Genomic DNA, 13,466 nt, shown 5'->3' with positions numbered 1-13,466 from the left:
CATAATTCCCAATTATTTAGTTATTTTAAGAGCAGAGTATATTTATTGAAAGAAAGCTTCTGTCTGAGAGACATAAGGGTTCCCAAGTGGGTTGCTCAAATTATTTAAATACAAAATGACAGCTGTATCTTTAAAATTTTTATAACAGGAAACAAAAAATAACAATTTAATCAAATTTGTTCCATACAAGAATCAACTGGTTGGCTGGGTGTGGTGGTTCACCCCTGTAATCCCAGCATTTGGGAGACTGAGGCTGGAGGATCATTGATCACTGGGCCTTCAGGGTCAGCATGGGCTATGCAGTGAGTTCAAGGTCAGCCTAAACTGCACCTTGAGGAGTTTATTGACACCTATCTCAAAAAGGGGAAAAAAATATTGATCGAAATGACACCTACCTGAGCCACAACCAAGGTAGTAACTACATAAACACAACACTGGGTGATGCTTTCAAGGTAAAGTGTTAACTGGTTAATCCTATATTTCACTTATATTTAGTGTTGGTGAAGAGACCTATAATCCATGTGGTTTAGAGTGTAATTATACAGTTAAAAAAAATTTTTTTTTTGAGAGAGCATCTCACTATCCAGTTCAGACTGGTCTTGAACTCACTATGTAGCCCATGCCGGCCTTGAACTGGCAGTGATCCGACTGCCTCAGTGATGCAGTGTTCTTAAGCCACACTTTCCTTTTTTTGTTCCCTAGGGACTCCAATGATCCCTGTACCAATGAGCATTATGGCTCCTGCTCCAACTGTAAGTATAATTTAAAGGAGGAATTTGGAGTTACGGTAATTAGTAGTGCTTTTAAAGCTAAAAAACATAGTAAACTTGGATAAGTTATTTGTAAGATTTAGGATATTATTTATAAGTACTTAAAACATTAACAAAGAGTATTCAAAAATATTCTGTTGCTTAATTTTTTTAACTCAACTGTTCATATATGCAGTTATCTTAAGATATGTCCCCAAAATAGTTTTATGATTTTCCCTTCCTTTTATCCTTACTAGATTCTATAGTTGTTATTGTATATGTAATATGTTAACTCTTTTTTTTTTTTTTTTGTCTTTTTTGTTTTTATCGATACCAGGGATTGAACTCAGGACTGCCTGCTTGTAAGGCAGGCACTTATGCCGCTGAGCTAAATCCTCAGCCCCTTATGTTAGCTCTTTTATAATTTCCTCATTTCATCTTGATCCTGGGAGTTAAGGCAATGAGTTTATCTGATTTTTTTTTTTTTTTTTCTTGTACTAAAGAAAGAATTTAGATTTCTTCCCCAGCTCCCCCCTCCTCCTTTTTTTTCTTTCCTAAACAGGATCTTGCTGGGTTCAAATTTGTAATCCTTTTGCCTCAGCCTCCCAGGATGCTGGAATTATAGGTGTGTACCAGCACAGTTAGCCTGTATGATCACCTATGTAGCCCTTTTCTCTTTTGTTGGTTTTGAGACAGGGGGTCTCACTAGCACAAGGTGGCATTAAGTGCTGGGAAAACAGACTGTACTACCACACCCAGCTCTTCAGCGCTTTTCAAACTTTTTACCTTTTTTTGTTTTCCTATCATATCTTGAAATTTTATAAGCCTTTTTTTTAAGTACTTAATTCATTCTTGTGTCTTGAATTTATTACTTTCATCAAAACTTCCAAACAATTAAGAATGTTTATATACTGTTACACATAAAAATCCTCGTACATTTAAGTAGAATTTAAGTTAATTGGTGAATCAGGGTTTGTTTTGAACACTGTTGTGAAGGAGAATTGATTTTATTACTTTGAACTGTTTTGTTTTTTGTTGTGGTGATGGTTGGTTTTTGACACAGGTTCTTGCTCTGTAGTCCATGCTGGCTTCAAAATCTCAGGGATTCTCCTGCATTAACCTACCAAGTACTGGAGTTACAAGCATGTGCCTCCATGCCTGTCTCCTCTTTCAACTGTTTTTAAAAATGTGGGTTTTGAAAAAGGAGAGACTGTTATCCATAGTGTAAGTGAGAGAGGCACTGTGTGAGCAAATGGGAATCTGTGAGGTATACCACTGAGAAGCTTTGGATTTCAGATCAAAGGGAGTATAACTTTTCCTGAACTGTATGTTCATGGTTTGACAATTTTAGAAAGAGTACATATGGCACATACTCTTCTTCCTATTTCAGACTAAAAAAGATAAAGTTTAGGAGAGTGGTGTGTGGAATTTGAGTATTTTGTTATAGAAGTTTAGCAGGAATAATGGGAATTTGCTTAATAGACACTGACAGTTGTAAAAAAACTAAGATTTTAAAAAAGTTTTTAGTAATTTTTGATGTTTTAAACATTTAAAACTTTTGTCTTAAAAACTTAGCTTTTATTACCTTTTTTCACTTTTTGCAAAGACAGTGTAGTAGTAGAAACTTGTCTGAATAAATTTGCATTCATGAAATGTGCCATTTGCTTTAAGAGCATTAAAGAGAGACTTTAATAATGTGCTATATGAGATGTGATCTAAAAATACCGTGAGAGTTTAAGAGTAATTTATTATAGTAGAAGAAACATTAACGTTAATCTCCCTAACAAACACTTTTGCATAGAACACACTTAGCCTATCATTTTTGCCACTTTCTAAAAACAGTTCTGGAAATGTATTCATGAATTCTTTAGTTGTTTTTTTGTTGTGGCCTCAATGCCCTAAATTTATTCTTAAACCTTTACCTTTCATGGTCACTTTGACTTTGGGGAAGAGCCAGAAGTGGCACAGCAGTAAGCCCATTGCATACGATAGGGGAGGATGTGCCATAATGTTCATTTAAGCTTGTCTTTTCATTGGATGTCATTTGGCAGTAACATATAACAGTGTTTTTTTTTTTTTTTTTTAAATCATATCACATAAGACACGAGAGAGAACTTCTAGTACAGTTTCAGAAAGTGATAAGAACAATGGGAGAAGTGTTTAAAATGAGCAGGGAGAATTTTGAGGGTGATTAATGACAATGTGTCTTTTACTATAATAAATTTCAAAAATGTAAACATTCACTTTATAGTTTGAGCACACCTTGTATTTATTGTCTTAAAATTGATATTTGCTGTCTTAAAAATCAGTATTTTTTTAATTAATGTGATTTTTTAAAAACTTTATATTGTGTTAAATGTCATGGGAAATTGTCAGACAAAATTTTATTATCTTTATCTCAGGTCCTAGTGCCCACTGTGTCCATGGTTGGAAAGCATTTGGGAGCAAGAAAGGATCATCCAGGCCTAAAGGCTAAAGAAAATGATGAAAATTGTGGCCCTACTACTACAGTTTTTGTTGGGAACATTTCCGAGAAAGCCTCAGACATGCTCATACGACAGCTGTTAGCTGTAAGTATATTCATTTTTTTCAAGATACTTTTTTTGAGGGGTAGTATAATTCAGTCACTCGTAGGCCTTTCATTCTTGTTTTGATTTCTATTTTTATTTTGGGTTGTGCCACCCCAAGTACTGGGGACTCAAACCTAGGGGTTCTCTACCTATCAGATGTCCCCAACCCTTTTTAATTTTTAAAAAATTTTTATTTATTTTAATTTTTTATTATTTTGGAAGTAGTAAAATACAAAAGAAGATGACAGAACAAAGCCAGTTTAGACAGTGTAGTGAAATTGGTTCAGAACTTCACAGTAGATTACCGGGATAACAGTACCACAGTACTGTTATAGGTACCACAGTATATCTCATTATCTTCACAATAGTTGTTCTTTCAATCAGGTATAGCAAAATAAAATGAAATATAGAACATTATAGAACTTACCAAAACAGAATATTGAATAGAGCAATACCATTAATCAGAATAAAGCAAAACAGTGGTAAAAATATTTGCCTTCAAACAAATGGTAGAAGGAAATCCCCCTTATTTGCTATATTGCATATGGTCAACCTCCCAAGAGATGCTCAGATCTCTGGTTCCTGTTTGCTAAGGTGGGGCGGGCAGTTGGATGTTTGGTTCTCAGCCCATGCGCCCATAGGCTCACTACCACTTAGCAGGAGGTGAGGTAGTTGCTTGGTTTCCCAGCATCCTAAGTTCCACCATGATGTGGATCTCAGGAGTCGCTGGTGGTTCTCCCCCTGGGGTGGCTGAAGCCTCCCACACTATAGCCACTTAGCAGGGAGGCAAGCTGGTTGCTTGGTTTCCTAGCACCCTAAGTTTCAACATAGTGCAGACCTCAGGAGTCACTGGTAATTTTTATTTTTTTGAAACAAGAGTTTTTCCAAATTGTCCAACCTGGAATTTTGTTGGTCTTGCTTTAGGCTCCCAGTAAACTTAGATTATAGGCATGTGTCATGATACCTGGCTTCTGGTCTACCCTTTCTTTATTTCTTTTGGTTTAGTTTATTGACTTACTGGTTTGGTAGACAAAACCTAACACATTCGCATGCTTCCATGTCTTCTTCTTTTTTTTTGGTACAGGGGATTGAATTTACGACCTGGGGCTTGCCAGGCCAGGTACTTAGGCTGCTGAGCCATATTGCTGGCCCACGCTCCGTGTCTTTACTGCGTTTTTATTTTTTATTTTTTGTACTGGGGATCGAACTCACATCCTCATGCTTGCCAAGTGAGCGCTTACGCCGCTGAGCTAATAAATCCCCGGCTTTACCGAGATTTTTAATTTAATTTTTTTTTTTTTTTTCTTTTTGAAACAAGGTTTTGCTATGTAGTTCAGGCTGGCCTTGAGCACACCTTGTAGCCCAGGCTGGTTGCAGACTTTTAACGATCTCCCTGCCTTCAGCTTCCCAAGTACTGGGATTACAGGCATGCACCACCATGCCTGGCGCTTTACCACCACATCTGGCTCTTTAATGCAAGTATCGCAATATAATAAAATAATCAGTGTTATAATTAATATCACTGATAGTGGTAGAACTAAGTCATGTACCATGCTTTCTCAGAATTGTTAATTATGTGAGCCTCAAATTACTTCATAAAGTCACTGAGCATGTTTGTTAAGATTTAGTCTCAAGCTTCTTTCTCTTCTGTACCTATTACTCCGGCCCAGATACAGCTCACTTTGCAGGATATATTAAGTTTGTTCTCCTCTGTATTGGTTTTTTTACTCTTGCAGGTATAGAATGCTTTGCTTTTTCTAAAGAAGTTAAAATCCATCTGCATTTTGTACTTTCAACATTTTATTGAAAACGCCCCTGTTGCTATTTGCTCATTTATTTGATCTTAAAGGTTGATTATTTGTCGATTATCATTTTATTGGTTTCTCTGAAGGAAGATGTGAAAAATGTATGCTTACCTTTGGTAAGTAATCTTTATACTGGTTTCACAAATAGCATATTTTTTTTTTTTTTAAATGTTTTGGTCTTTTTGAGATGGGGGTCTCACTATGCAGTAGAGGTTGGCCTTGAGCTCGCTTTGTAGTCTAGGCTGGTCTAGAACTTGCCATGATCCTCCTGCCTCAACCTCCTGAATGCTGGGATTATAGGCACTTATGCCACCATGCCCAGCACAGATAGCATCTTTTTTAACTTTGTAGTTTTTCTTTTTTTTTTGAAATTCTGTTGGTATACTTTTTAAAATATGTAATAATCACATTCATCATAGGGAATTTGTACCTGTACATAATGTAATATCCCATTTAATTTTTTAAAAAACTTAATGAAAAATAGAATGAAAACATTTAAGTGTACTCACTGCCCTCTCCAGCTAATTAAATCATACTAACTAAAGAATATGAAAAATAAATTCTGAAGTATAATTACTTTAAAATATGCTACTTCCACTTTTGATTGTATTTTACATATATGTATATATTTCATAGTAGAAGCAGAATTTCTCTCTAAATACAGTATCTTAAGGTTGTGAGGTACATATGAGAGCCACAGGCAATATCTGACATAAAACGGTAGTACAAGCCTTTCAAATGTGTCATGTCAGTGATACAGTACAGTGGCCAAGGTATGTACCTGTACCGGTATATAACTGTATGTAACTGTATATTCCAGTAGGAACCTTTATTTTCTTAGGTGTAGAATAATTAATACATGTTCAACAAGAGGCAGTAAGGTTAGTAATTCTTTTGGGTGTGTCCTGATGTAATTTCAGCTTGTACCATAACACAAACAACTTTGTTAAGGCCGTGTTTTATGTCCTGATTAATGGACAAAAGGCAGTTTGATTTATTTTCAAGTATTTTTTTGAATGTGCTCATAAAAATCTTGAAAAATTGGATAGTCTTAAATCACTGAAACTGTATACCTTAAACTTGTTTGTAAAAAAAATTATGTATTTTTAAATACATTATATTGATTGTAGTTAAAATGTTATATTAAAATAAAGCAATAATGATAATTTTATGCAGATCTTTTACTTTTGTTATATAATGGCTTTTTGGTTTTGTTATTTGAGAAAAGATCAATACTGTGGCCCAGGCCCTTCTCTGGCAAGTGCAAGGTTCTGAGTTTGATTCCTGATACCAAAAAAAAACCAACCAACCAAACAAACAAACAAAAAAACTCGGTATCAGATTGGGTTACTGTGAACAAAGAACCCTAAAAAGCTTACTTTAGCCTTAATCTTTCACAATGATTATGTATGTTGCCTAATTTGCAATGATCTAAATACTGGAAAGTAAAGAAAACTGGCAGTGTATCCATAAACCAACAAATAATTTGATTGTAATGTATCATAAAACAAGTTCCATACATCTGCATGGTAAATATTGTGCATTGCATACTTTCATGCATACACTCAGACAACAGAGCCTAATGAGGCCTTACTTCCAGCTCTGTATTCAGCTGTACATTAGTTCACCTTCCCATTCTTGAAGGTAGTATAGAGAAAATTCTGGCCATATTCCTCAAGATCTCGTTTTCCTTCCTCAAGTGTAGTAAACTTCCTTGCCATTATGTAAAGATAACTGGCCCTTTTGGATCTTTTGTTGGGATCAGCAATCGAGTCCTTGAAGACATTAATCTCAAAGCCATTGGTGACAATATAGCTGCACTTTAAGAAATAGTTTGAGATTTCTGGTTAAGTTCTGTGACAAAATTTCAACAGAATTTACGAAACTTTTTTTTTTGGAGACAGCCTTACTGTTTTTTAAAGAGGAAGTCTCCCTTGAACTCACTGTGTAGTGCAGGCTGGTCTTGCACTCAAGTGATCATCTTGTCTCAGCCTCCAAAGTGCTGGAATTACAGGTGTACACCACCACATCTGGTCAGAAAGCATTTTCAGTGCTTGAACTTTTTGTTTTATGCTTTCTATAACCTCTTGCAAGATTTTAATCCCCTTCAATAACTCCTATGATAATATGGCAACAACTTAGATTCTTTTGAGTTCTCAGTAACAGGAAACTTTTTTGTCTTTTTGACAGGGTCTCGATATGCAGTTCAGGCTGGCCTTGAGCTTGCTTTGTAGCCTAGGCTGGTCTTGAACTCGCAATGATCCTCCTGCCTCAGCCTCCCCAGTGCTGGGATTACAGGCATGAGCCACCATGCCCGGCAGTAATAGGAAACTTTTTACCTAAAGTATATATGTAAATCTTTTAAAACAGTATCAAGAGGATTTCCAGAACCATGTTTGACTGTTAGTGGTGCCTCTGTACTTGACTTTATTAACTATCTTAGATCTTCACCTCAAATTTTGTCATGTGCATAACTAATGCTGATGACAGATATAGGCACTGGTGGAAGCATTGTTCAGAAGCATTTTCTCATAGTCTTTCTCTCAAATTGTTAGCCTGCTGTGTTCTGTTGCTGTGACAAAATAACCTGGAATAGGATCTTTCATGCCATAGTTTTTTTAATTAGAGCAATTCCCAGTATTGTATATTTTTTGAAGTTAACCAAATGAGCAGATGCCCTTATGCTAGCAGTCTCTTGGGAAGAGTCCTCTGTAGCCAGAATTGTATATTGTGTTCCAGACTTAGTTGCCAGAACTTTCTATCAAATATTTGGCCAGTATTTTTTTCTGCTCTCTAGAATTTGTGGCTACTGTGACTGGATACCAGGATTGAACGAGTCTCAGTCTAATTTGTAATCCAGTAGTACTGTGGGTATGTGCTTTCCACTGTGAAGAGAACATTTCCTCTGGGGATGACAGGCCTCAGGAGTGGCCTGTATTACTTTTCTCCCTCCCTCCATGTCTGTCTCTGTCTGTCTCTCTGTGTCTGTCTGTCTGTCAGTCTGTCTTTCTGTCTGACACTGGATCTCACTATATATGGATAGTTCACACTGGTCTTGAACTCACTATTTAGCCCAGGCTTACCTTGAATTTCTGACAGTCTGCCTGTCTCAGCCTCCAGAGTGCTGGGACTGCAGGTGTGTGCCACCATTCCTGGCACTGGCTTTACTTCAGTAGTGAGAGTACCATCATACTTCTCAAGAATGTAGTTCCATCCCTTTTCATTAAAGACCTTGTTCTGGATACGTTCTTTGCGTATCTCTTTGGTCACAACATTACCCTTTAAGTATTTACTAACAATGTCCAACACTCCATAACATAGTGTCTCTTATTTCACCTTCCTTTGAAGTTTTTTGTGTTCTTTTCACAGCATTCAAAGGAGGAATAAACTTTGCTTGTGGTAGGTGGATATTGTTTATAGTGTGACCTCATAGGGGTCAGTGGTTGGGAGGATGTTGAACTGTGCTTCTGCCACAGATTGTAGTTTGGATCAGAGTGGAGGAGTTGCATGCTGCGAGGTCCCTTGGCACAACTGTGAGGAAGGAGACAAATATGATAGTCTTGTTTTTTTTATTTTTCCTGTTCCACTCCCTTTCAGTTATTCTTTTAATTCTTATTTACAAAAGTTTTTTCTTTCAAGGTGCATTACAGAAACACTTCAAATAACCTGCCCTCTTTACATTTTTTTGGTAATGTTTATGCATATATTTTGGCTTTCTAAAAGTTAATTACATTGGTACATTTTAGACATACATAATGGTAACATTTACCATAGGAAATTTGTACCTGTACATGATGTATCTTGCTGCTTCTTTTAGAGTATTCTTTTTTATTGTGGGGGGTTAGTTACCAGGAATCCAACTTGCCAGGTAGGGGCCTTACACCACTGAGCTATGTCTCTGGCCCTTTTTGCTGCTGCTTTTCTTTTCCATTCCCCCTTTCTCCCTGCAGCCTCTCTTTTCTCCTTATTTACAAAAGCTTGGCTTCTATTTTTTTCTCCCCCTTTCTTTTCCTATACCCTTCCCTACCCTTTACATTTTGGAGTTCTTTCTATTTTTGAAGAGTATCAGGAATTTGATCCATATACTATCTTAGACTTTTCCATAGAGCTGTACTTCTGCATCGTTTGGGATATTTCTGATTGGTATTTTACACAGTGTTTTTCTTTATGTTTAAAAATCTCCCTGTGTATTAGCAGTTTCTTGTCTGAAGCTATTTTTGTATATAATATCAAACATTTTCCTGTGCTATTACAACATACTTCCTTTTTCTTTTTTCTTTTTGTTTGTATTGGGGATCGAACTCCCAACATTGTGCTTGCCAGGCAGGCACTTGTGCTGCTGAGCTAATTCCCAGCTTCCTGTGCTATTACATATAATGCAGTTTTAAAACAGTAATAATGGACTCAGTTTATTTGGATTTAATCATTTTATGCACATTTGACCAAGTCAGGCACTTGAGTGAGTAGGTTTGTTTGTCCATTCCTTTCTCCTTTCCTTTCATCTTTCCATCCTTCTACCTTCCCATCCATCTGTCTAAATTTGGTAGGATGAGTGAAGTCATAGAATTTCTAATTTTGAAAATATAGAAAATTTTCTTAATCAGAACTTGTATTTTTCTTAAAATTTCTTATACATTTCTTGTAATAAATGTGGGAGTTGAGATAATTTTAAGAAACTTAGTTGCTGATATGCTTTTATATTTTCCTTCTACGGTTTTTTTACCCCCTAAGGATTGTGCTCATATTTGCATCAAAATTACATTTTTTTCTTTTTTTTTTTTTCTTTTTAAGAAATGTGGTTTGGTTTTGAGCTGGAAGAGAGTACAAGGTGCTTCTGGAAAACTTCAAGGTAAGATATTTTTTCTTTATTTAGATCACTTTTATCTGTTGTACAAATCACTGTTTTACTTTCTTTGTCTTTTTCTTAGAAGGGCAATCAAGAAACTGTTGACTGAGATTCGAGGTCAATTGTTGACAAAGTAGACTAGGATGGAGTTAAAAGAGAACAAATTTAACAGAATTCAGCATAACTAGTTTGCCATCCTTTTTGTCTGGAAAACAATACTGTGTATTGATGAAAGAATTAGGGGTAATGGTGTAGCTCAGTGGTAGAGTTAATTTTAGCATATGCATTGCCCTAGAATCAATGTTCACTATGACTACTACCAAAAATGAGTTGCAACAATTAGAACTTAGGGAAAAAAATTCATCAGGTGACCTTTACTCTTAAAAGAGAACTGTACGTCTCATACTGAACTGGCAGAAACACCTGTTGGATAAAATAATACTGTAAGACCTTAAAAGTAGTCAGGCATGGTGGGTTATGCCTATAGTCCCCAGCACTTGATTTTCAGGTCAACCTGGACTAGTTGGTGGATAGTAAGACCCTGGTGTATATAGTGAGACCCTGTTTCAAAATAAAAACGTAAATCCTCCCAAAACCAAAGAAACAGAAAAAACCCCCCCAAAATTAATTATAATATTAAATATTCAGTGCAAATACTTGTCTCAAATGTGGGAGTCAGGGAACAGAAGGTTTTGGGAATTGAAGCAAGGTTCTCATGCATGCTAGACAAGTGCTCTAACATTGAACTATATCCTTGGCTGTTTTTCTTTTTGAGTTTGGATTTGGCATGTTACCTACACTGCTCTGGAATATGCATCCTTCCTGCTGAGTAACTGAGATTGCAGGCTTACAATAGCATATCTAGCTTCAAATGTTAACTTTTTTTTTGGTCTTTTTCTTTTTTATTGGTATTGAGGATCGGACTCACGACCACACACTTGCAAGGCAGGCGCTTATGCTGTTGAGCTACATCCCCAGCCCCTCAAATGTTAACTTTTAAAATGTTACTTATTTCAGGATCTGTGTGAGGTCTGCACATTGCAGCTAGTTGCCCCTTTTTAAGAGTCTGTTGATATTTTGTAACTGTTTATCCAATAATATAATTTGCTCTGAAGACTTCCTCTGTATTATCTGTAAACTGCTTACTTAGTATTATATCTTGAGACCTGATTAGATTCAAATCTTTGTATGTTATTTCTTTAATAACTTTTTATTTTTGGTACCAAGGATTAAGCTCACGACCTCGTTATGCTTGCCAGGCAGGCACTTCTGCCACTGAGTTAAATCCCCAGCCCCTAAAATACCTGTTTTTTAAGAATATTATAAAAGGGGCTGGGGATTTAGCTCAGCGGCATAAGCGCCTGCCTTGTAAGCAGGCAGTCATGAGTTGGATACCCGGTACTGATAAAAACAAAAAAGACAAAAAAAAAAAAAAAAAAAAAAAAGATAGAAGCAGTATTTTTCCTAGAGGGGAAACATCAGGTTATTTTTTTTATTAATACCGAAAGCTTTTGATTGTCAATTCCTTCATTCATTTCACTCCTTTGTTGGTTGCAAAATGCAATGCTGTATGAATTCTGTCACTGGTTCATTGAAGCAGTCTTCATTTATCAGTAGAGTGCTTTATAAGAAGAAATCTTCTATTTATCTATTTCCTATAGACATTTATCTATTTTGGTATAGGCAAAATGTGATAAATGTTTGTTTCTGGGGAAAATCGTCTGGTGTCTTCAGCATTTTCTAGCATTGACTGATGTTTTGTTTTGCTTTTTCCAACCATTTTTAGTTTAGAATTGAATATTTAATGTTCTTGTGTTTAGTATGGAATCACTGTAGTTGTCATCACTTTAAAGCTTAGGTTGATTGAAGTTACCTCTGTGAGTTGGGTACCCAGTGGTTTGTTTTGTTTTGTTTTGAGACGGGGTCTCACAATGGAATTCAGGCTGGTTTTGAGCTCACTTTGTAGACCAGGTGGGTCTTGAGCTAGCAACAATCATCCTGCCTCAGCCTCCTGAGTGCTGGGATTACAGATGTGTGCTACCACACCCTGCCTTATCCAGTGATTTTTTTTAAATACAGTCCTCATTTGAAGATTATCTAGTCTTCCTTGGTTCAGGGTTGGAATCAGCCATTTCTCAGGAGCTCTGGTTTCTTTTAGTGGGAAATTCTTTTCAAAATATCAATCTAAAAAACTAGATATACTCATTGTAATTAGCTTAGTATTCGATTTTTAGGCTTACTAATACACACTAAATTGAAGACTAAAAGATACTTATTTAAGCTTTTCCTGTCATATCTTTTTGTTTTTCCATACTGTTTCTTCATCTTATAGTTGTATTGATATTCACTAATTCTTTGCATTTGTTAATAGCTTTTGGATTCTGTGAGTATAAGGAGCCTGAGTCTACCCTCCGTGCACTCAGATTATTACATGACCTTCAGATTGGAGAGAAGAAGCTACTTGTGAAAGTTGATGCCAAAACAAAGGCACAGCTGGATGAATGGAAAGCAAAGAAGAAAGCTTCTAATGGGGTATGTTTTCTGATCCATTTGTGCTACTTTAGTGTAAATACTTTCCCCTATAAACAAGTCTAATGTGAAATTTGACGAGATCATCATCTCTTTAAAATGTGCTGTGGCTTAAATGTAGGCTGATATTTTAGTTTGTAGTTATTTTAAGTCTTTTATCTACCTACAATAGGTAGATGAATGTTGGAGGTTGGGATACTGGACAAAGTTAACTTGCCAGGGAAAACACTGGTACAGCCTATTCCAAACAGAACTAATTCATTAAGACAACTTTGTCTTTAAGTACAAAATATATTTCAACCTGTACAATTTTAGACTTCAGCTTTTTTTTTTTGTCTTTTTCCTTTTTATCGGTACCGGGGATCGAACTCACAACTGCCTGCTTACAAGGCAGGCGCTTATGCCGCTGAGCTAAACCTCCAGCCCCTCAACCTGTACAATTTTAATTTTGGGGGGGGGGGTTAGGAATTGAACTCATGACCTTGTACTTGCCAGGCAGGTGCTAGGCTGCTGAACTATGGTCCTGGCTTTTTTTTTTTGGTGTGCTGGGGAACCCAGGTCCTTGAGTATATAAGGCAAGAACTCTACCACTGAGCCATGTCCCCAGCCCAGAATCCCTTTGTGTGTATGTGTGGATAGCAGGAATTGAATTCAGGAGTTTGAGTTTGCCAGGCAGGTGCTGCAACCACTGAGCTATGTCCCTGGCTCCGTAATTTTATCAGTTGCTTTTTCATTTAGAAGTACAGAGACTATAAAGAAAATAATAAGTATTACATTACTCACCTGGGTGGCTTTATTTAGGCTATCTTAAGTGAAGATAAAGGAAATTTTTATGTGTTGTGTTATTACCAAAGCAAAATAGTTTAAATACATAGTGCCTCACTTTTCCTTCTTAGTTTATAATAGGCACTTTATGCAAAACAAATCTGAAAATTTATGTATTGTCTTTCTCTCAAGAAAAACAAAC

The 13,466-nt window shown here is 36.3% G+C and overlaps 1 protein-coding gene across 6 annotated transcripts in view; it reads left to right on the top strand.

Moving 5' to 3' along the window:
- Rbm25 (RNA binding motif protein 25) overlaps positions 1–13,466 on the top strand; it is a 64,242-nt gene that overhangs the window by 20,112 nt on the left and 30,664 nt on the right. For all 6 annotated transcript variants that reach the window (XM_013155244.3, XM_063241363.1, XM_063241362.1 and 3 more), the window contains 4 exons: positions 703–752; positions 3,152–3,319; positions 9,916–9,973; positions 12,342–12,502. In XM_013155244.3, the coding sequence (XP_013010698.1) occupies positions 703–752; positions 3,152–3,319; positions 9,916–9,973; positions 12,342–12,502 (437 nt within the window). The remainder of the gene's footprint in view (positions 1–702; positions 753–3,151; positions 3,320–9,915; positions 9,974–12,341; positions 12,503–13,466) is intronic.

The sequence above is a fragment of the Cavia porcellus genome, unplaced genomic scaffold (genome assembly GCF_034190915.1).
Source record: "Cavia porcellus strain 051 isolate PalLab524CR breed Dunkin Hartley unplaced genomic scaffold, mCavPor4.1 scaffold_31, whole genome shotgun sequence".
In the NCBI taxonomy this organism is placed as follows: Eukaryota; Metazoa; Chordata; class Mammalia; order Rodentia; family Caviidae; genus Cavia; species Cavia porcellus.
Note: the sequence above shows the minus strand (reverse complement) of the source record. Positions and strands in the feature narration are given on the sequence as shown.